General features: G+C 34.7%; 2 protein-coding genes across 2 annotated transcripts in view; both read right to left on the reverse strand.

Moving 5' to 3' along the window:
• Positions 1 to 24051, reverse strand: part of LOC128199462 (uncharacterized) — a 480879-nt gene that overhangs the window by 191344 nt on the left and 265484 nt on the right. The window lies entirely within an intron of this gene.
• The window catches only part of LOC112053838 (uncharacterized), a 39818-nt gene continuing 25696 nt past the window's right edge, over positions 9930 to 24051 (reverse strand). The window contains exons 11-12 of the mRNA XM_052889094.1: positions 16926 to 17100; positions 9930 to 15037 (exon numbers count right to left, since the gene is read on the reverse strand). Of these exons, the coding sequence (XP_052745054.1) occupies positions 14393 to 15037; positions 16926 to 17100 (820 nt within the window). The 3' untranslated portion in view covers positions 9930 to 14392. The remainder of the gene's footprint in view (positions 15038 to 16925; positions 17101 to 24051) is intronic.

Raw genomic sequence — 24051 nt, forward strand, 5'->3', positions numbered from 1 at the left:
AGGGTAATTTTTTTTAATTCCAAGAAAAGTTAACTCTTGACTGCTATCTCACCTGAAGTCAAGTGACTATGCCGTCTAAGATGGAAGCGGTACAAGTTTATTCTACCCACACCTCTGACGGTTTCTACGCGTCATTACCGAGGCCGAAGTCACCAGATTAGACTTGAGCTAATATAATAAATATTAAATCTAAGCAGACATGTCCTTGAGATCGAACCCAGGGTCTCTGTGTTGAAACCCACTACCAACTGCGCCAGAGAGGTCAATTATTCTCAACAAGTTATCCCTTGACCACAATCTCACCTGATAAAGACGATGATGCAATCTAATATGGAAGCGGGTTAACTTGTTAGTAGGATGAAAATCCACACCCCTTTCGGTTTCTACACGACATCGTACCGGAACGCTAAATCGCTTGGCGGTACGTCTTTGCCGGTAGGGTAGTAACTTGCCACGGCCGAAGCCTCTCACCAGCCAGACCTGGACAAATTAAGAAACCCAATCGGCCCAGCCTGGATCGAACCCAGATCGAACGTCTTGTAAATCCATTGCGCCACGGAGGGCGACAAAATTCATGTATTGAACATGAATTTTCGAAAAGTCGTCCAATACAATCTTGTAAATGAAGTTTTTTTTTAATTGTATCTAAATTAGGAATATGCTAATATACTCAGAGGCACTATTATCCGCCCACTTTAACATACTTGCGTCATATTAAAGAGGACGGATAATTGTGCCTCGTGAGTATAGTAAAGCAATTTTGTAAAAGTAACAGTATATCTACGATCATTACTTTCGGAGCTACAGGGATTTAAAAAGGGTCAGATTTGCGGCGCTGCCACGGGTTTTGAAGTCCATGCAAGAGGCCTAAGTCTAGCTGTGGACGTCCATCGGCTAATGAAGATGATGATGATCATAAAAATTATTACATTCAAACCTAGTCATCATCCCCATTAAAATCTTAAGCTACTGATAGACTTGAGCATTGTTGAAATGTTACATCACAGAAAGATACGAGAACATTTTAGCGAGCAAGCATTCTTTCGAGCAGATTTGCTTGAAATGGAAACATCGAATAGACTACAAGCCCTTGAACAAAAATTACATGTGAAGTGACCCAACGTGAATAACGCTTAGAAGGCTGTTACTATACCAGAAAATAACTCTGAGCACTATGCCGTCATTTCTGAGCGCTACATGTGAGTACGATATAATAGATGAGTATAATAGAGGCGTTCGGTAGAATTATGAGCAGGTACCTATGTCAAGATGTTCGTAGCAAATAGCAATATTTGGCTCCATGACTCGGTTCGTTGTTCAGTTCAACAAATATAAAAACGGCGAATGCTCAATCAGCACCTTTAAAAGCCGTTGATTGATCATATTAGGTATTATGTCAATCGAAGGTAAGAATCCAATCAGCAAAAACCTGTTACCAAAAAATCGAAAGGAAATTGATTGTAATAAAAACAAATAAAAGCAATGTAATTTTCAATAATTCAATTTTATTGACACAACTATGATAATAATAAAATGACTAGACACCAAATAGTATTATAGGTATGTAGATAACAATAATTTTTAATTAACGAATAATAATTAACTAATTGAAGTTAAATTCATTTTAACGAGTAGGTATTCTTCATCAATTTATCATGTAGATAGGTTAATCAAATACAAAAATAATGCTATGTTATTTTAATCGAAAACAACATAGCATTATTTTTAAAGCAAGTTGCTTTAAACGAGCGGTATAAAGCAACATGCAACAAAAACGGTTTGTTACGCCAGCTACACACGATCAAATCTAATGTCGAATTTGCAGCACGTTTAGGGATGTGGGCAAAAAATAATATATAATAGTTAAAAAAACTAAAAAACACGCTTTTAGCACACACTAAAAATTGGACGTCCGCCATATTGGATTTAAGTCACGAGACTATTCATTTGATATCCATAACATGGGGTGGATTTCAAACAGCAAGTCCGCCATCTTAGGGAGACCGCCATATTGGATTTGTAATGACGTTTCTTAGCTAGTCATGTATTGTCATCAGAACTCAGAGCGTGTGCAAAATTTCATCCTAATCGAAGACCGAGAAATGGGTCAAATTAAGATTTTAAGATTTTCTTACATACATAGTTACAAGTGAAGCTAATAAAAGCGTGTTAAAAATATATCGTATAATTGTCACGATTTCGGTATTTAACAGAACCCTTATCCTCACTCGCTTGTATTAAACGCGCTAACTACGAGTAGACGATAGAGTTGATCGTATGTGGCTGGCGTTATAGCTTGACAACTTCGTTCGTAACACCAAGTTGTTGCGTGCGGGCGTGTAGCGATGAATGAAAAACCCACGACTGATGCACATCACTTCTCCTCACGCACGATTTCACACCCGCGCAGTCTTTCCCCCTGTAGCCCGCATATCACGGGAGTGTTATCAACGAACTTGCCAGACTATAGTGTAGGTATTTGCTTTATTGGCATACTAGGAAAACAGCTTCATCGTTTCGATCAGCCCGAGCCATACGACCTAGAGCTTGAAGAACATGTGACAGATCGAAAACACAAGTTATCCGTCGCCTAAATTCTTTTTTATAGACTAATGTGGAAGAAATACTTTTAGAACATTATTTATATACATATTTACTATTCTAATAAGAAGGAAAAATTTTAAAATTATACCTAAAGCAAGGCCAGAGTTAAGTAATAAATAACTTTATTGTTATTTGCCTACTAACGAGTAGGTACGAGTATGTTTAAAACAGGATATTGTTTTCCTCAAACACGAATTATAATAATCTAAAGTAATATTATAAAGAGGGAAGATTTGATTTTAGAACGTTTGATACGATTTAACTCAATAACTACTCAACTCAAATATTTACCTATTAGAAAGCTACATCTTCACTGAGTAACATAATCTATATCTTATGCCCATATTCAGACAGAAACGGGAACAACGTTGGTGAAACTGCGTGTTAGTATTTATAATTCAACAAAAAAGAAGAACGTAGCGTTTTTAAAATAATTTCATAAATTGATTTTTTTTATTCTTTACAAGTTAGCCCTTGACTACAATCTCACTTGATGGTAAGTGATGATGCAATCTGAGATGGCAGGATAATGTATTCTCTATAAGTAAAGTCGAATAAATAAAAAATAGTTTTTAACACAAACGGAGCCGCGGGTGTCTGCTAGTAAATTTGCACAATAAAAAAAAATATGTCTGACCTTGCTTTACACCATAATTTTGAATAGGAACTAGTAGAGTAGATATTCATAGATATGTTTACAACATTCGAGTAGTTACGACTTAAGCTATCCACACACTATCAAGTATAGTCTGCAGCGCGTTTAAACCAAATGAAACCATACTCATAACCAGATTGGCGAGGTCAGAGTCGTCCATGTGATCTGCTGCTGAATTCGGACCCCAACAGGCGAAGGCTTCTGCGCTCTCCTAAAACCACATGGTGACGCCGCCTAGGTCCCATTAAAGAGCCTACGGCACATAAACAAAAAGTGACACTCTAACACCATAAAGTTAATAAGAATATATATACCTATAAGAATTGCTCAGCTTAAAATATAACTAAAGTATACGTACTTAAGTGTTAGTGAACAGTTTTTAGCAATTAATAAAATGTAGTGTTTGTAAAACACAGATTTTTTAAACAATGAACTCAAAAACACTATTCTACAATATTCAAGTACTTATGTATACAGATACAATATTATATAGTAGTGGAATGAATATTATAGTACCTTTAAGAACAGGTACTAATATCAACTTTAATAAATAAGTGACAAACACGAAAACAACAAAGACATTTATCTAATATCTAAAAATACATCTAATAATTTAATAATATCATTATATTTCAATTCATTTAGCAAAATACATTATCCACTAGTAACAATGGTTAAGTGTTTCAGTTTAATTGTACGCATGTGCTAGTGTTAATTTATTTGTAGACAAAATGTTTAAACTAAACTGACAAGTGTGATTTTAGTTGTATTTTTTTTTGCAGATACCTAAGCAATAAATATAGTTAAAATACTTCCACATTAGTTACCAATATTGCCTAGTATCAGTAATCTTTGACTTTATTAAAAAAAATAAAATTTTCTTATCAGAAAATGCTGTCACCTGAGTTTAAAAAAGCGTTTACAAATTACATTCTAGTCAATGAATATGTGTCATTTTGCATGGTTAACTCTTACAATACATAATAGTAATTTTATCAACGAGTTCCTATATTGTTTATATAATAAATATAAGGTAATATTTTTTTTTTCTTGTATGGGCACAATCTATAATCTATTCGATCAAAAGGGAATTAAGATAATAGTGATGGTTTAAATAAGAGAATATAGATTTCTATTCTTTCTTTCAAAATAATAATTATTTCACCTGGGGCAGTTTTGGGCTATCTCCTTTTCTTTTCATTTTAATTAACAAAAAATAATTTAAATATTATGCTAAATATTACTTGCTAATTACAAATAATTCATAGACTTGGTATACTTCAACGATATTATTTATATAACACATTGGATGGGACTTGTTAGATAGCTATTGGATGGGACTAAATATATTATGACAAATAATGTCGTTATGTGTATATAATATAATTTTAAATATTAGTAAAATAAGCTGCATATTTTAATAGGCTGTGACAAATTTTAATCAAAGAAATCTTAAGATGACATCTTATCCACTTGAAGTATTCTCCCATGTAAAGCTACCCTGTGTTGTATTTGGCATTTTTCACACAATAGGTTAATTACATAATTAATTCGTAGTAACTGGTGTAGATTTTGTTGCAAGCAAATCTCTAAACGACACTTAAATGACAGAAAATTGTAACTACTTGTTATACCAAAAATAGTACGAAAAAGCCAAATCCAAAAAAACGAGCGACTTTCAAAGTATTTTCTGTCAATTTAGTGTGTTTACACATTTTTATTTTATCACATACAGACGTTCAGTTTTATCTAATAGAAATATCAATCAAAATCATAAACAAAACTGAACAGTTCGACTGTTCAGTTAAAACTGCACGTCTGTAGAACGTGTAATACACAAATTGACGAATTATTGTAACAATCAATACAAAATAGCTATTTCATTTGTATTATAAAATGAATTGTCTTATAAATATTTTATACATAATGTATTATTGCTGCATATTAAATTATTATTGTTCAGGCATTTCAAAGGAACGTTCATATTGTATTGATTACATTGACACGATATTATACATTAAGTCTTTTAAGCTACTTAAACCTATTCTAGTTAAATATCATGCATTAGCTAAAACTTATGTATTATTAATATGTATAGATTTTTTTTTATAATTATAGTTATTATTATGAAAATTGACTAGAAATAAAATAATGATCTAGTTTCAATATATAATGATTCTAAAAATCATTTTATATTATTTAAACTTTTTTAAATAACATAAAAACTTTTTATTCAAACTATGTGGTCGGCCCATTGCCACTTCAGCTTCGCGACTCGCTGTGTTATGTCAGTGACATTGGTTCTTCTGTTCTTCTCCTCATTTCTAATTAGATCTCGCAGAGAGTGACATTGGTACTTCTACGGATCTCCTCATTTCTGATTTGATCTCGCAGAGAGTGACATTGATTCTTCTGCGGATCTCCGCTCATTTCTTCAACTCCAAACCAATTTGAGCTATCTTATGAGCGCCACAGTTAGCGACCAAGTCTCGGATCGGAATTAGAAACTTAAAATTTATAAAACATTGATACAGAACAGTATTAAGCATGATGCTTTTTTCTCATCCCAAATGTGCTTAAAGTGCCGATAGAACCTTTTGACGGCCTCCGTGGCGCAGTGGTATGCGCGGTGGATATACAAGACGGAGGTCCTGGGTTCGATCTTCGGCTGGGCAGATTGAGATTTTCTTAATTTGTCCGGGTCTGGCTGGTGGGAGGCTTCGGCCGTGGCTAGTTACCACCCTACCGGTAAAGACGTACCGCCAAGCGATTTAGCGTTCCGGTACGATACCGTGTAGAAACCGAAAGGGGTGTGGATTTTCATCCTCCTCCTAACAAGTTAGCCCGCTTCCATCTTAGACTGCATCATCACTTACCATCAGGTGAGATTGTAGTCAAGGGCTAACTTGTAAAGAATAAAAAATAAATAAAAAAAAAAATAAAAATAGAAGTTTTCACTTCAAGATTTAAAATTTACATAAATTATTGATTCGAATAAATTTTATGGAATGGCTAACAACGAACATTACTATATATTAAATATAATTTCAGAATGGCATATTATCGCGTTACGCCAGCCACTAACGATCAAGTTAACCGTCAAGTATGCAGGAAGCCTGAGCTTCCCATTCCTAAGGATCTCTAATCCCTAAGGATTTAGGCAGTGAAAATATATCGAATCCATATCTATTACCATGTTTCGATATTTTTTTACTGGCTAAATCCTTAGAGATGGGAAGCTTAAGTTTCCTGCAGATTTGACGGTAAACTTGATCGTGTGTGGCTGGCGTTATAGAATCAGTGACGCAATAAAAGACTTGGAAGGAATCAGCACGTTCTCAGTTCTCGTTGCACTCAGGACAAATCACACCTACAAAGTATTGCATAAATATCGATCTCTTTCTTTGAGTTGGGACAAAATAAAGAGCTTTGTGTAGATAAGAGTATTTGTTAAGATCTCTGCCTTTTGAACCAGTGGTAGAGTCGTTACAAATAGTCAAGCTTTACGTTCCAAAAGCGCTTGTTAACTAAGCCTACTTGAAATAAATTAATGTTAAATTATTTTTTTCTGAAATTCATTTCATCTTTAATTCGTGACGCACATCTTACACCTAAGATTTTCTACGAGATAATTGGCATTTTTTTTAAATATCGCCATGTTTCACCAGTGGGTGATACAATACTCTAGCGGCGAAATCTATCTGTCTCTCTGTCGTCCTACATATTTCTACCTAATATATTTCTCATTAAGAGATATGTTTATTTATTATACATTGATGCATACTATACAGGGTGCTGGGAAGTATTTGCCATAAGTCTAAGTACCTAAGTATTACCGAAAATGAAATAAAAATGTTCAAGGAACATGTGTTTTATAGATAATATTTTCGGATATTTCTTTTGTAAATAGATATTAAAATGTGTCCCATAAAAGCATCCTTATAATTATGACGTAGCCAAGTTTAACGCATTTTAAAATGCAAGGATAGATAAAGACGTGTGTTACATGGATAGTCGGAATTATTTGAATTAGGTACTTTGTATGAAAACATATATATTATTTTTTAGTTAGAAAAATATTTGTTATGCAGTTCGGCTGGTTTATGTGGACTCATCCACATCTTGAAGTTATGGGAAATACTCCCGACCACCCTGTATATTGCATTTGTTGGTATGAACCAAACTGTAAAATACCTAAAAAGGTACATTAAGTAAATGACTATATTATGCTCTACAAAAGAGATAATTGCAACTGTGCAAATATCACATGACAAGTATCTAATATGTGATATATTACATAATATAATGTCGTGCTATGACATTAGACTGTAACTTGAGATACAGTGTTTTGTAAGCTCACAAAATGAGTTCTCGCATTTATTTACTGGCATTTTAATGCTTTTTTTTTCAAGATTACAAATCTTAATGAGAAATGCACTAACATCTATATTCTACACTGTATCTAACAACTTATCCAGACTAAAAATAAACTGCGATTTCTCAAAAAAAAAATGCGTTTTTCAGTGTAGTTTCAGTCAGGCGTAGTTTGTCTTAGAGAGGCTTTATATTAAAATTAGTTGGCCCAATAAACGAGAGGAAAATCCCGAAAAAACTCGTTAGTTTTTAATTTACTATGACCTAATTCTTTCACCACAAAGAACTAATTTTTTTACTTTTGTCATTTCTGCATTTTTTTATGTTTTTTTCACGGCACAAAGCAATACAATTATTGTAGATTACTTTTTATACATTTTTGCTTTCACACGAAACAGACCCCCCTAGTCCGGGGGGCCCGTATCATAGATATTGGCGGTAACTACGCCCATGTTTTAGATACAGTGTTTTGTCATGGTACGGCAGTGTATTGTATAATCATATGTATTGCATCAAAATTCTGTAACATATATACATTCTTATATATCTGTCTCTTTAAATATATCATGTGGGTTTGAATTGAAGTGTATATAGCGAGTGTTTGGTGCCTCGACATCCTCCACGTCGTCGGTGTCTTGCTTTGGAGAACTTTCTGAGTGCAACTCATGACGGAAGTTTCCTGAAAAATGTACACAAAGTTTCACTTACATGAAGTTTTTGTTCATGATGTTATATTGTTTTTAAAGTAATCGATGTAACTAAATGGCACACTTGGTGTTATGTGGGAAACCATAAGGGTTCATTTACACAAGTGGCAACTGCTACCGACGACCGCAGTCGACTGCAGCCAGCGACGTTTCGGCGGCAGCCAACGGCAGTCGACTGCAGTCGGCGACCGCCGTCGACCACCGCCGAGAGTCGACTGCAGTCAGCAAAACAAGGCATGCAAGGAATAGGTACGTCTAACAAAACATCGCCTATCTGCCGCCAGTACGAGGATTATTATATTATAATGACGAGATATTTGTCGAGCAGGAACTTTTCAAGGAAAACATACTTTATTACTATCAAATAATATTAGTTGATGAAGATTATTTCATACTAATAAAGTATATTATGAGCTATTTGTAGTTATAAAGATCGTTAAAAAACAACTGAACATTTTTTTTTAAATCATTGTATTTACGTCACTGTAACTACAATGTGGATGGATCGCTCCACGAATGTTCTAGGAGAGCCACACTGCGGGACGAATGGCGACGGATAGTGAGGCTTGCCACCGCGCCCAAATGACGACCACGATCACTCTGTCAAGAGTGTAACGACGAAGAAGAAGAACTACAATGTTGTCAGTTATGTAACTACATTGTCACCTTTATCAAAAAAAAAACGACAAAAAATTAAACTCTGGCTGGGCAATCATTCAAAACTTAAAAAAAAAATATATATTGGGAATGAAATTATAAAGTTATTTTGATCATAACTATAAATTATTTTTTTAAATTCTTTTTATATATTTTTTATGATCAAGATCGCTACATGGATGACGTGGGTGTTGCTTACGCCACTCGATGTCGTAAGTAACACCCTTAATGTGTAACTTTGGTACATCAACGTGTTATTTAAAAAGCTTGCAACAAAAGCATTCGTAACTAAGTATAAAACAAACAATAAAAAATACTTACAAGCAAAGCTTCACAGATGCTTGAATACAATGAGTTCTGTAATAACTAATACACATGAAAACTAAAAAAACACTACAAAAAGCACAAAACTACTTTCTGTCACTACATTTCGTTGGTTGGAAATTTAAGGGTTGGTAATCTAAAATCTTACAACACAATACAACGTTCATAGCAAAATATCAAAGAAATTGGAATATTATAAAACAAATCAAAATAGCTTCAAAAAGTAAGGGAAAATCATGCAATTAAATGCAACATTTGTAAATATTTTGTAAGATTTATGTTTCTAAGATTAGTATAAATATAAAAAAATCTCAGTAATGCCGTGTGATAAACTTATTAGAAATTCGAAAATAGAACTAATTAAATGTAACTTTGTTTAGATGTATGAATGCATTAAACATCCATCCATTGTAGTCTAAAATAGTACATAATAATTTTCATCCTGATATATTCAAACGAAATAGGTATCCCAGGGTAAAATCGCGGAGCTAAACTAGTCATAAATAGGACCGCGATCACCTATTATTTGTAGGTGTTGCTATAAAAGAAAAAAACATTTTACAATTTTTTCTCACTTAATATTGTTATGTCAATAAATAAAAAATGCGTTTTATATTACACAGATATTTAATAGTAAAAGGTCCATTTGAGCATCCGTTAGACTAGAATCATAGACCATATTTTGGTATAATTTCACTTCAGTTTAAATAATAAAAAATACATAAAGAATTCGGCACAGTTGATATTTCTTAGATCTATGGTGTACGTAGTTTTTAGGTTGAATGTATACGCGCTATTTGCTTAATATCTACTATACTATAACTTGGCTAATTCGTTCGTAACACTCCCGATGGTCCACGCGGACCGGGCCCGTGTTGCGATGAATGAAAAACCCACGACTGATGCACCTCACTTCCCTGCACGCACAATTTCAAGCCCGCGCAGTCTTTCCCCCCGTCGCCCGCATATCATGGGAGTGTCATCAACGAACTTGCCAAACTATGGTCAGTGGTGTAACTACGGTTTAGGGTGGATAGGGCTGGAAAATTGCCAAGGGCCCACGGCTTTAAGGGTACACAGCCCGTGAGGTCGTAAATCCATAATTAATCTTTTAGTATAACGAGGTACCTAACTTGATTTTTGTTTGTTTGTTGCCAAAAGGCTTCGAAAGTACTAGACCGATTTTAAAAATTCTTTCCATGCTGGAAAGCTAAATTATTAACCAGTCGCGTAAGCTACATTTAATCGAAATTTCGCAGATTTTTCTTCCCCATACAAAATTGAAAATGATGTAGTTACGCCACTGATACATACATGTAATGGAATTGGCAATCATCGGGAATGAAAAGTGTATTAAGTAAATGTAAGCTCGATTCAACGATTCGGTGTAATCTCCCTAGACATTACAAGCAGAGTGTAATGCTGCTTCTACACGATGGGCCATCGAAATAGCATACTACTCAGACCAGTTACATATGGACTTGTACCGCAAGCAATATCACCGACAAAATTGTTTGTAATTTTTTGAGGGGGACGAGGTAAACTCACACACATCGAAAATATTTAATATCAATGAATATTTTGTGTCCTTACACTACACACTTCTATACTCGTAAGATTCGCGATTCACACACGTGTATTTTTTACACAGACTAACAAACTCATAGCTTAAACTCGACACACAGAATATTCGATTATTTGATAGATGTTTTGCTGTTCCGGCTGAAGAATCGATTATTATTAGATATTGCATATTATTACTATTATGGTGTAGTATTACAAATTTGATATAATCAACTTAGTAATACAGATAATAAATGTAACGTAACTTCATCTTTTAGTAAACTAGAAGACACATACCAAAATTTTTAGGGAGCTTTTTGCACAACGAAAACGATCATAACAATGAAACATCGATACTATACAACAGTTTTTAAAAATGCGTTAGCTCCTTGATACTTGATCATTGACAGAGTGGTGACTGACTAGTGAGGCAAGTCTATATATAATCCATCTGAGGCCTACTATGATGGACCATAATGTCGATGATTTTGAGATCCTTGTCGGTTTTTCGATCGTTTTGGGCGTCACCAGGGGTTTAGAAGCATTACCTGATGGGGCCCGAAGTTAGAAGCAGTAAGCGAGGTCAAAACGACTCTCTAAGGGCGTCTCCTCTGAGACTCGGACCTCGATTGACCATCGTGTAGAAGCAACATAACATTTTCATTTTAATATGTTAAATAAATAAATTATACAATAAACAACTGTGCCATAGACTAGTAGAGCTATCCATGTGTATAGGTTACATTATAAAGTATAAAAATTAAAAAGGCTAGTAGTTTAATAGTAATTAAATAAGTCATTATAAATCTAGGCAAATACCTTGAATAATGATTGTCACGTTTATAAATCAGTTTCAGTGTAGGTAATTGATTTTGTAAAAGCACTAAATTTTGTAGTTTTGTTTAGCGATGATAAAAATTAATGTTTTTGATTGTACTTTGTAGTAAGTACCTACAAGGAACTATTTTGGTGTATCACAACCAAAATAGTTCTTTGTAGTTACACCACTAAACTGTTATAAAATTAATTTAGTTTCATTAATAATACAATTAACCAAATCAATTAAGCTTACTTTACAAGCACTTAAAGCGTTAAGTTTTGAGCTATTTGTAATAACTCTACTATCGGTTTCTAAGATAGATATTATTAAAAACCCGACAAGAAATCAATGGTGGTTCTTTTAGATAGGTATTTTCATTAGTAACAATATAAATTTAAGTTATTTGCCAGACTTCCCACACGTACTTTAATTAATTTTAATATTGCAACATGAAATGCATGCGTTACATTAATGTTAAATCGTAAAAACAATGGTAATAGAACTTTGTTACCTTTTCTTTACACTAATATTCTATGAACTACATCTACTAAACATTAAGTAATATTATTTAAATATAATTGTAATACTATGGGTAAACATTGACCTCATATAATAAAAGGACGCACAATCATGTGAAAAATTTCACTTAAAAACTGGCCAATTTTGCTTTTTACAATTATTGGTAAAGAAAATTAAACCTAAAGGCCTTTAAATATAGTCCAATATTCAATAAAATACTACGGGTAAACATAGACCTATTATAATAAAAGGACGCACAATCATGTGAAAAATTTCACTTAAAAACTGGCCAATTTTGCTTTTGTAGAATTATTTGTAAAGAAAATAATCCTAAAGGCCTTTAAATATAGTCCAATATTCAATAAAATTCCAAATTCAGAGCAAATTCAACTTTAAGGATTGAGTTTAAGGTTGAATTTGCAAATGCGACTACTTCAATTGAGTGCCAAGAAGTTGTGTTTGGCACTCATTGAGTGGGGATGTTTTTTGGTCGCTGATTGTGCATCCACTTTTTAATAGGAGGTCGATGGTAAATAATAAACATGCTACAACTACAAATCATTTATCTAAATCAAGTAAGCGTCAAAAAGTGATTGGTAAGTCTAGAATAATAATTAGCAAAAAACTATTGGGTAAGTTAAAGCTTTGTCGTTTTCACCGTCATTATTCCTTACGGCTATAAATTTTTTTTTCATTCTTTACAAGTTGACTACAATCTCATCTGATGGTAAGTGATGACGCAATCTAATATGGAAGCGTGCTAACTTGTAATTCCACACCATTTTTGGTTTCTGTTCATGACAGCGTACCGGAACGCTAAATCGCTTGGCGGTACGCCTTTGCTGCCAGCCTTTGAGAGGACTCGAATATGTCAAAAATGGTTTCCAAAAATTTGGTACTGGTGATTTTTTTTTTAATATGAACTTTGATCAGGAAAGCCCGAATAATCACGAGGGACGACAAAACTTTCTCTTACATTTAATAATTATAGAGGTACGTATTATACGCGCAGTCAAAAAAAAATTCAAAGTCATTCAAAAGTTTTCAAAAAGTCATAAAATTATCGCAATTATCAAAATAAGAAAATGTTTATATTCGTTTAATGAGGTTCAAAGTCGTTAAATTTCGTTAAAAATACAATTTGTTTGACTTATTTAATTATAATATTGCGATTCATAGTAGAATATAATTTGCATTGTTGTTATACATTATTATGTGAAATTTGAACATATTTTTGTATATTGAGTTGTGGGTATTTTGCACATCATTGGGTGAAATAGCAAAATAAACTAATAACAAAATAAATCAATTAAATGTGATGTGAACTACAAAATGATGAGTAAAGTGTAATCACTTCATTTATTGTTTTTGTTGTCATTCTAAACACAAATAAAATAATAATTAGATTTGATTATATTTAATTAAATCTAACTATTATTATAAAAACAAAAATAAAATAAAACATACTAGTCTATGTTAAATAATTATAATTAATTATTATACAAAAATACATTGTATAATTAAGTCGACTAAACTTATTGTGCGAATTACGATTAAAAATAAAAAAAAATGCATTTTTAAGCAGTGAAAGAAGGACAGCAATATTAATAATTATTCCAAGTAATAATTAAATGCATATTAAAGTAAGTTCAACTTAACCCTTTATTACAGGTATTCAAGTTAAAAGACACCGCAATTTTTTTAGTAAATATGTGTACTTCGATAAATTATCTAAGATCATCATTTCTTACTGTTTTCACTGTTAAACAATGACCTACATTCCACACTAGTGTAAATAAATTTAAACCCGTAATTTAAAACGATTTTTAGTCATTATTAGACAAACAATAGTTTGTCTTTATCTCATCAATATTAGCTGTCCTTGTTTTGTAAACAGTGGCGTGCACTACATATATGCAAAATGCACTGCCTATCCCCGGATTCATTGTCAACGTGATTTTCCATTTTGTACAATTTGTACGTGCGCTTACTATAGTTACAAGTCCAGTGCACGCCACTGTATACGTCCAACAGTGGCATTCATAGACGTTGTAGACTCATTCCTAGGTGATCATTCACCGGCTGAGTGTCAAATTCTCAAACAATCCCCTAGGGGTGCCCCTATAACGTCTATGAATTCCACTGTAAAACACGACAAACGTTCAAACATCACGAGGTGCAACACTTCAAGCCAGTACAGCCACAGTTCACTTTGCGCGCACGACTCCTACAGAACCCGTAGCACTTCAACGCCAAACAACACAAACCACCCTTCCTGCTGCCGCCCGACTTGCACGACTCCCTACTGTCCAACCTCTGCAACGGCACAACCCTATCGCTATTCCCGTCCCTATTCAACAACATATCCAACCGCGTCTTCAACTGAGACGGAGATACACTCCTGTCACGCGTCAAACTAGTGACGTTCGCATCGTCGATAACCTCAGTGTTACCCGATCCCGAGGCATCGGCATTCGGTGTGTGCGACTCGACACTCTCTGGTGTATACGGATCGGAGAACCGTTTCGGACTCAACAACGATGTATCGATATCGTTCACGAATATGACGTCGGCATTTGTGGCAGCACTAGTGATTTCGACGTACGGAATGCGTAACATCTTTTCGTTGAGCGAACCAGTCCTAGTACGTTTGTTGGTGACATCGGGCAACAGTTTGTATGGGTGGTCTGTGGTGTGTTCTAGGTGGTTAATCGTGAGTTTGTTCGCGTACAAGTCGGGGTCTGTGGGAAGGCGGCGAAGGCGCGGGAGGGGTTTACCTCTATCGCTTTGCAGCATCACTCGTAGATATATCGGCTGTGGACAACGTTTTTACGGTTGGTAGACGAAATATGCGCATGGATATTTAAATATATAAATTAATATTTTTATCGTTCTAAAGTAGTTTGTCGGTTTTCTTTGCGATACAGCATATTAAAGTTTCATTTCAAAATAGGATATACAGGTTGTCCTATAATTAATGGATAAAATGCAAATGGTAGATACACCACCTAATGATCTTAAACTTATTTGAACAGTTTTCCAAAAATCGCTAGGGTGACCAAGTTATAATTTTTTTTCAGATTTTTAATAATTATCTACCTTGAATCACTTTTTTTAATTCTGTAGCTGCTGGAATTAAGATTTTGACGATCTGATTTTAGTTAAACATTAGCAATGCACGGTAATACTATTTTTGTAAATAATGTTTTATTTGTTTTGTACAAGAAGCTGATTCAAGAAACTGATCATTAAAAATACTGATTCAAGATAGAAAATTTTTAAAAATCCGAAAGAAAAATATAACTTGGTCACCCTAGGGATAATTTTAAAACTATTCAAATTAGTTTTAGATAATTAGGTGGTGTATCTACCATTTGCATTTTATCCATTAATTACGGAACATCCTGTATATGAGTAGCAAAAATTTAACTATAGACAAAGTGAGTGTTTTCCCGCGCTTACAGTACAGGGTTCCGAACATAGGTATAGTGCGACATAATAGTTGTTTTTTTTTTATAATAAACTCGGCGTATGGCAACACCACGTTTACTGTAATTTTCATAAAAATCTGTCATTATAGAGCAACCAATTATTATTACTAAGCTTAATAGTAAAGCGGTCGGACACATCACCGAGGTGTGGTGGTCCGTGCCCTTGGACTATTGTCGTGTCCACTCCTACAGTCCTAGGATCCATTTCATCTTACCTATATGGAGTGGAGTCATAGATTACAGTTAAAAAAAACTTGATAATGGTGATGAATTATTATATATTTGGACATTTTATTATTATTCATCACTTATTAAAAAAAAAAAATTTGGACAGATTGTATATTATTTGACAATAAAAAATAAATATGTATTTTAGCCGTACCGCAAAGGAAAACGAAGAAGTAATTTGTAGATATTAAATAAAATAAATCTACTTATTTAAACGAACGTAATAATAACGTAAATAAGCTTGCAATGACAGCAGCATACCAATACAATTATTTCAAAGGATATAATCAATTTATTGAAATTATCAAAAATTTATAGTTAGAAAGAGTGAAGTAGATTTTGTTTATGAAATATGCATAAGTACTTAATAAATAATGGCTAATTCATGCAGTGTTTGAGAAATAATTGATTCTTGAAGTTTAAAAAGTATAATTATTTTTTCTACTAATTGGTAGAAAATGGTAGAAATAGGCTAGTTGACACTTTTTTTTTAAATCGTTCATTATCGTTTTACTAGGCTATAAAATTTTTTTTGAACCGTGATTACATAAAGAAAAATGTTTTTAAATATGATTTTGACAATACGAGCCAAAACGCCTGTCGGCCATGACAGTCTATATTTCAACTGTTTCATGACGTCACTACAATAAATCCCATACAAATGGAGCTTTTGCCAAAATATTAGTTAACAATTAGTTCGACGTTAAGTACATCAAGGGTATTAGTGACGTCGCAAAATGGACGACAGCGTCTTTGACGTTTGGAAAAATTGAAATAATACGTGATATTTAATAAAAATATCACGTAATTTTTAAAAATTTAATTTTTAAAAGAAATCCTTAACTTTTATTAATTGATATTGATATATTTCGGACCCTTATTCCATGTACTACACGAAATTAATATTGTTTATATTATATTTGATATGAGTCAACTACCCTATTGGTAGAAAATGGTAGCAATTGGTAGAAAGTAGTATTTACCTTATGGTCACCCATACAAGCCGCGTCTCCTATAACACCGTACTCGCTCCGTCGTCTCGCGGGCGCGTCGACCAACCGTCGTAATTCGGCGGACGTTTCGCCGGATTTCGGCGAACCTTCCGACTGATTGCGGACCAGTTTACGACGTCCCGGCGAAACTTCCGAGTCCGACACCCTGCAATAGCAACGTAATTTATTTTTATTTAATAAATTTATTTAATCAAAATGAAGCAAAAACACAGGTACTGCAACATATCACGAAAAACGTTTATAGCCAATTTTTTTTTTCACACTTAACTTAATTTTTAAAGTTACAATTGATGTACCAAGCAGATAGCCCAATTGGTGGTATAATAGAAAACAATCACTTAAAGAATATTTAATAAAAACAAAAAACCCGACTGCCTACTGCGTAATGAACTGAAAAGAGGAAAACAAGAATCACAATATCGATATACTCGTAAAGTTCTGACTAAATTCTTTATGTTGCCGCATGCGGTGAGAAACATTGGTATTTCATTTGCCCGTAAGAAAGTCTTATTTGTCACCACAAAGAATTTAGTCAGAACTTTACAAGTATATGGGCTGTAGGGCGTGCCAAAGAAATGGACACACATACACACATACATTCGCTCGAAAAACATTACCCTCCTCCAGACGCAGTCGGGTAAAAACAATGACACACTTTGAAGGGCATGCAAGGAACGCGGTGTACAAAGTTGCCTAAAGTCGTCAACCTAAGGCCTAATTACGCCGGGAGACAATTTTCAAAGACGGGGGGGGGGGGGGGGGGGGGGAAAGGGAGAGAGAGAGAGAGAGAGAGAGAGAGAGAGAGAGAGAGAGAGAGAGAGAGAGAGAGAGAGAGAGAGAGAGAGAGAGAGAGAGAGAGAGAGAGAGAGAGAGACTCTCCATTTGTTCTATCACAACGAAAGGGGGAGCATTACTGAGTATTTATTAGAAGAAAGAAAACGAAAACAAGGAAGGAGAGAACTTAACAATTTAGCGGTGTCACCACACCCTCTTAATAAGCATGTTAAATCAATGGTCCCGGCTATTACCATAGACATCTGTAGTATAGTAGTTTAGGATGCAAGTCATATTGTCGACCAATAGTGGCCGCGAAAAAACTCTCTATTATGACCCTTGATGAAACAGACCTTTTTTTCAATACTGCCACTATTTGTCGCATTTTTCTTTTCATGAGCATCTTAGACCTAGTGATAATAAAATCATTACAGAATCAAACCTATTTATTAAGCTGTATAATGGATCTAAGTTAAAAGTCACCTTTTCATAGGGGGCAGGATAGACCTGGGCAATTTAAATAGTCTGATAATGATGAATTGATACTAAATGTCACGACATAGTATATGGAATGACTTTTAACGACATTAACATTCAAAACATCAAGAGAATTAACAGAAATTTCATCACAACCGCAACAACTGACATCGACCAACTAACTTACTGTTTTTGTTTTGTGAAAAATTTCCATTTGAGTCTGTAAAGTTGAGTATATTGTACAGTTTCAAAAAATCATACACAGTCAGTTTATTAAATAGGAGGTATTACTCTAAATGTCATGTGTTTATTTTGCAAATTATGTCAAATTTATGTTTTATGGACAAGACCAGGGTCAGGATAGAGCAAATTAGTTTAAATTAATTGATTATGTCATACTTGGACAAGACTATTAATATAAACTTAGACATTTCTGGTTATACCAGGTAAGTGTTTGAATAATACCAGGTAAGTGATAGTAGACAAATTAAGTACTTATTGAATTGATATCAAGTTGACGATAGATCTAATTGGTTATGAAGTAATCAGGATAACATAAATATTAAAGTTATCTGTACATGTTCATAGTTAAAATGTTATGAGTTTGTTATATTCATTTAAGTTACATTTCGTTAAATAAAAAATAGAGAGTTTTAACTACCAATAAAACTTACCTATTATTTTTTCATCAATGTCCGGAATCCATCTTGAGAGAAGCACTCATCTTTCCTTGCCGGATGTCAGCTAAAATCACCTCTCCGATGGTGGCGCCCCCTTGCCGCAACCTAATACCTATGTACAAGTGACCGTAGCGAGCCGAGTGAATGTTCGCCATTATTATACTCATGATGCACCAGGTAGGCCTTACCTGGATTCCGGACATTGATGAAAAAATAATAGGTAAGTTTTATTGGTAGTTAAAACTCTCTATTATTTGTTTCGTATCAATGTCCGGAATCCATCTTGAGTGAAGTGTTTGTTATCACCTGGTGCTCGCAAGGTTGACGCTTTAATGTGAGTTATACTGAAAAGTATTTTTGAATAAATGAAAATTCTCAATTTTGAAGAACAAATATACTCTTAATATGTATGTTAAGGATTTTGATAGTGGGCTAGGTAATCCAGTTATGTATACCTATTTTGGAATTCATAATCAGTGATTTTCTAGAATTCTAGATGTTAGTAATTAAATCTGACTTCCAAATCCGTCCGAATTTCTAGAAATGGATAGAATCTGATGAAAGATTTGCTTTACAGATCTTGTAAAACAATTTTATTTAACCTATTATTGTTCAAGATGCATGCGTAACATAGCTCCTAGTATTATTAAATTAGTTATGTTTTGTCATTCAGTTACAGCAATACAAAGCAGTTGCTTAAACCCATAAACCATACTTGGATTTTTTACCGATTATATTTCAAAACTCTATATGAATTGCTTCTTAATGATACTCTGCACTTTAGAGTCCAAATATGTTAGCCAACAGTGACACGCCCAGGAACTAGGATATGTACCTATAAATAATCTACTTACCACAACCCCTCAGACAGATTGTGCCACATCAAAATGTAATTTATTATCATTAGATTCATCATTCTGGCGATAAATGAATTTTAATTACTTTTATTTAAATAATAGACCTCACTGTAGCAGCATGGTGGATTCAGCTCCATGTCCCATAAGTAGGCAGGCCCGGCTGATTATGACGACGGTAAATGAGTCCGGTAGAAGCGAATCCTTTGCATGTATGAGGTGCACGTCACTGCTGTTCATTGTACTAGTATCTTGATTGATAAAATTATGACAATCCATGTTCAACGGTGAAGAAGCCCTTGCTAAGCTGGGTGTAGAAATTATTGATTTTGTCAGGATCATGTGAAACTATATAATACGGTGGTAAGTTTAGGATACCAATTTAACTTCTCTTCCGATACTGAAATAGCTTTGGGTATCGATACCAACGTGAAGAAGCATTAATATAAGCCCATCTCACCTACTAGTCAAATTAGTAAATTTTTTATATTAGGTACCGATTTCTGTATTGGCATACTTTTGTCATCCAAGACAGATAGCAAACTATTTGTCCAACATTGTAGAATATAAATTCAATGGTTTGTGGGATACACCATTTCTTTACATCTGTCTCAAACTGGCTTTATCATATGATTGTAGCGCCGGCTGGGTATTGATAACTGCTGCCCTTGATCAGGTCAATGGATCAACATTTCTATTCACTCAAAATCGGTGAGGCTCAGTAATTATAATCTTGAATCACTGGGGCATGTGCATCTGTTTGTTTTGTGGTGTGTGTGATCGCCATATTTAAAAAATTAAAATTTAATAGCTTTCCGCTTGAAATGACTGGAATGATTCCGGTGGCCGTGTACGATGAGGTTTGGTGGAAGAGACAACCAGTTGTGCTTCTTTAGTACACATAACGTGTTGTTGTGTATAAGGCTTACTAGTCCTGATCATCTGCTCTCGAAAGGCTATTCAGCATGAGTAGTTCCTACACAAGACGCTTGTTTTGGGCGTGTCTCACACTTGAAATAATATAGCTGTCGCACGTCAAAAAGAAAAATCATTCTGACTAAGTTTGCTGACTCGAGAGGACAACTCTGTATTAAACCCGTCCAGGAAATATTGAGCTATTATATAAATATTTTATTTGTCTAATTGTGTTAGGACCTGATGTGACTGCTAGATAACTCTGTTCTGTTTATATAAGCAATCCACGTATCGGTTATAGATCTGAAGAAGCGTCTAAGCACTTTGCAATCGACAATGCTGATAAAATATCGCAGTACATTTTCTTGTGGTGTGCGTACCATGCGAGTCATTCGTCCAAGACATCGTGAATTTCATGTCATTGAATTGCTTTTTCAATCCACATCTGAAAGCCAATATGAGTGTGTGTTGGCATGGCCAATAGGTGTTTTGCCATGTGTTCTATAGGTATTCTTAACCTATTAACCTATATCTGGGCACAACGGTATAGGAATAGTCGCCCTGCTCCACCTATGTTGACTTATCGGCAGCAGTCGGTTGTAGTATTGCATTGTCCAACTGTGTAGCCTGCTTATCCGTCCTAGGCAGTGCAACAGGCGTGTTGTAAACGTAACCTGTTGACTTAGCTGCTCGAAGGACTGTGGCCCAACACACACAGGTCGCAAAGGTCAGCCTCTCTTTAAGAGATTGATATTTGTCAGAGAGACCACCTGCGACTAAGAAGCTGTTGCTGAAGCGCTGTTGCGTAGCGTTAAGCACTTCGACTCCGACAAGGGGACTTTGCGTTGCGTCTTGCGTCCCAGTTTGCCAAGAAACTTGAGGCAAAGTATCGGAGTCAGCACAGACTTCTCGGAGTTGGTTATCCATTCTAATGTTTACAGTCCTTATTGTGAAAGGGTCAGTCCAGTCCATATGAGATTAGCATTGCTTTACCTCTTACGTTTAAGAAGATGTCGCTCAAGTGTCTTGCATAGCGTTAAGCACATACGCTGTTGCGTAGCGTTAAGCACTTCGACTCCGACAAGGGGACTTTGCGTTGCGTCTTGCGTCCCAGTTTGCGAAGAAACTTGAGGCAAAGTATCGGAGTCAGCACAGACTTCTCGGAGTTGGTTATCCATTCTAATGTTTACAGTCCTTATTGTGAAAGGGTCAGTCCAGTCCATATGAGATTAGCATTGCTTTACTTCTTACGTTTAAGAAGATGTCGCTCAAGTGTCTTGCATAGCGTTAAGCACATACGACTCCTACAAAGACTTTACATTGCTTGTATCCAAGTTATGCCGACAATCCCGAGGTATTGTGTCAGTACCAGGACCGACTTACAGTCTAAAGGGTGTATTCTAGAAAAGGTAAACTTGTTCCTCGATTTCTTGGAATCGTGCAACCCAAGTCGTTGTTATTGCAAAGGTTTTTAGGTGCTTATAGACCGAATGTCAATTAGGCCAGCTGAAGTAGCTGCTGTTTGTCTAAACTTCAGTGCTAATCGAGCCTTAGATATATGCGGTGCATAGGCGAAAGCGGTTTTTCTCTTTCCATCAGTTGCGTTCAGTTAAGTCAAGTTTAGGATTGGTCGGAATGTTTGGTTCAGTCTTGGTACCAAAACCAAAATGGACAAAGCTGTGTTGCGCCAGTTCTAAAATAAACATTACGTATACCTGTGTAGCAAAAGTTAATAGGTATTGAGTATACATACACAGTGTACGTTTTATTTCTGAAACGCTGCATGAGTAGAAACTAAAACTGAAATAGGTATACGATATGGTCTGAAGATATGAACACCATTTAAAAATGTCTGATGGTCCACATATTTCAAAACTCTATTTTTTTTTTTTTTTTTTTTAAACAAACATCCGTCTTAAAATGTAATGTAATGTTTTCGTTACGTTAGCTTGAATTATCGGTAAGTATAATAGATGTTGTTCTTGAAATGTCACGATGAAGAAACAAGACAGTTTTGCTCTGTTTCTGGAACTAAGTGTATCAAGGGTAAGTTTTTTAGCCACCCCCCCCCCCCCCCCCCTTGTTTTGAAATCGCTTTGCACTTGGGAGGCATTTTATACAAAACATCATATTTAAAATTTTCATTTCACGTAAAAATAAATTGATAAAATAATTTCACCTACCATTGTTTTGTACTTGTATGTATAGATGACCTTTCGGAGTAATAAGTCTAAAGTCTGGCAACTTAAGAAGTTTTACAAAGCTGCGAAAGAACATTCCAGTATATTTGAATGCAATTCTTTCATAATTATGTACCTTTAAACGTTTTCTTTCATACTAACTCCGGGTGTGAATGATAAAATGTGGGTACCCACATTTTTCTTTTAAGTGAAGAAAAGTCGTAACAAAGGGAAAATCAACAATATATAGTTTATATTGTATTTAAAACTCGTATTTAAAACGATGTTTGAATAAATTCATGAGGTTTATGACTCGCTTTAGTAAATAGATTCCTATAAAGTTGCAACAATTTCGTACTAATTTGCAGCCAAGATCAATCGTTACTACCGTCGCTTAGTCTGTAATTGTACACGTATTTTCACTATTTCTATTCATAGGATTTGTTGAAAATGTGACGTGTTGTAATAAAATTTAAACTGTACGTAACTCAGGTTTGCAAAGCCTTACATGCTCTGCTCTGCGACTTCTCGTAGGATCACTACCGCCGCTGCCGCTGGAACTCGACGATGGACAACGTGCACGTTTTAATTTCACTTTTAACAAAATCACTTACGTTCTCCATTTTCGGAGAGGTTTATTCACACAGAAAATATAAAATGTGCACCTAATATGTAGGTATAAATTGTTTTTTCCGTGATCACAATGGCTGACATGTGAACGGCGTGAAAAAACGACGCTTAATGACGAACATTCACTCGGCTCGCTACGGTCACTTGTACATAGGTATTAGGTTGCGGCAAGGGGGCGCCACCATCGGAGAGGTGATTTTAGCTGACATCCGGCAAGGAAAGATGAGTGCTTCTCTCAAGATGGATTCCGGACATTGATACGAAACAAATAATACAAATGTCATTTAATTATCACAATGGAACCAGAGAGTGTTGTAACTAATATAGAGGCGGATTTATTTTTTTCGGTAACAAAGTCATTTATTTTAGAAAGAAAGAAAGAAAGAAAAGAAATTTTATAGGTACCTTTCTTAAGCAAAATAATTTTTAATGTCAAAAACTCATAAATATTTACTTTCTCTTTAATGTATTGTGGTATTTCATTATATACGTTAATGTGAATTCTGTGCGGGCCTGTATTTTGAATTTTCAAATTGGACTTAGGCTGTACTAATTAATGAATGGTGAATGAATAATGAATGAATGG

Source organism: Bicyclus anynana, chromosome 24 (genome assembly GCF_947172395.1).
Source record: "Bicyclus anynana chromosome 24, ilBicAnyn1.1, whole genome shotgun sequence".
In the NCBI taxonomy this organism is placed as follows: domain Eukaryota; kingdom Metazoa; phylum Arthropoda; class Insecta; order Lepidoptera; family Nymphalidae; genus Bicyclus; species Bicyclus anynana.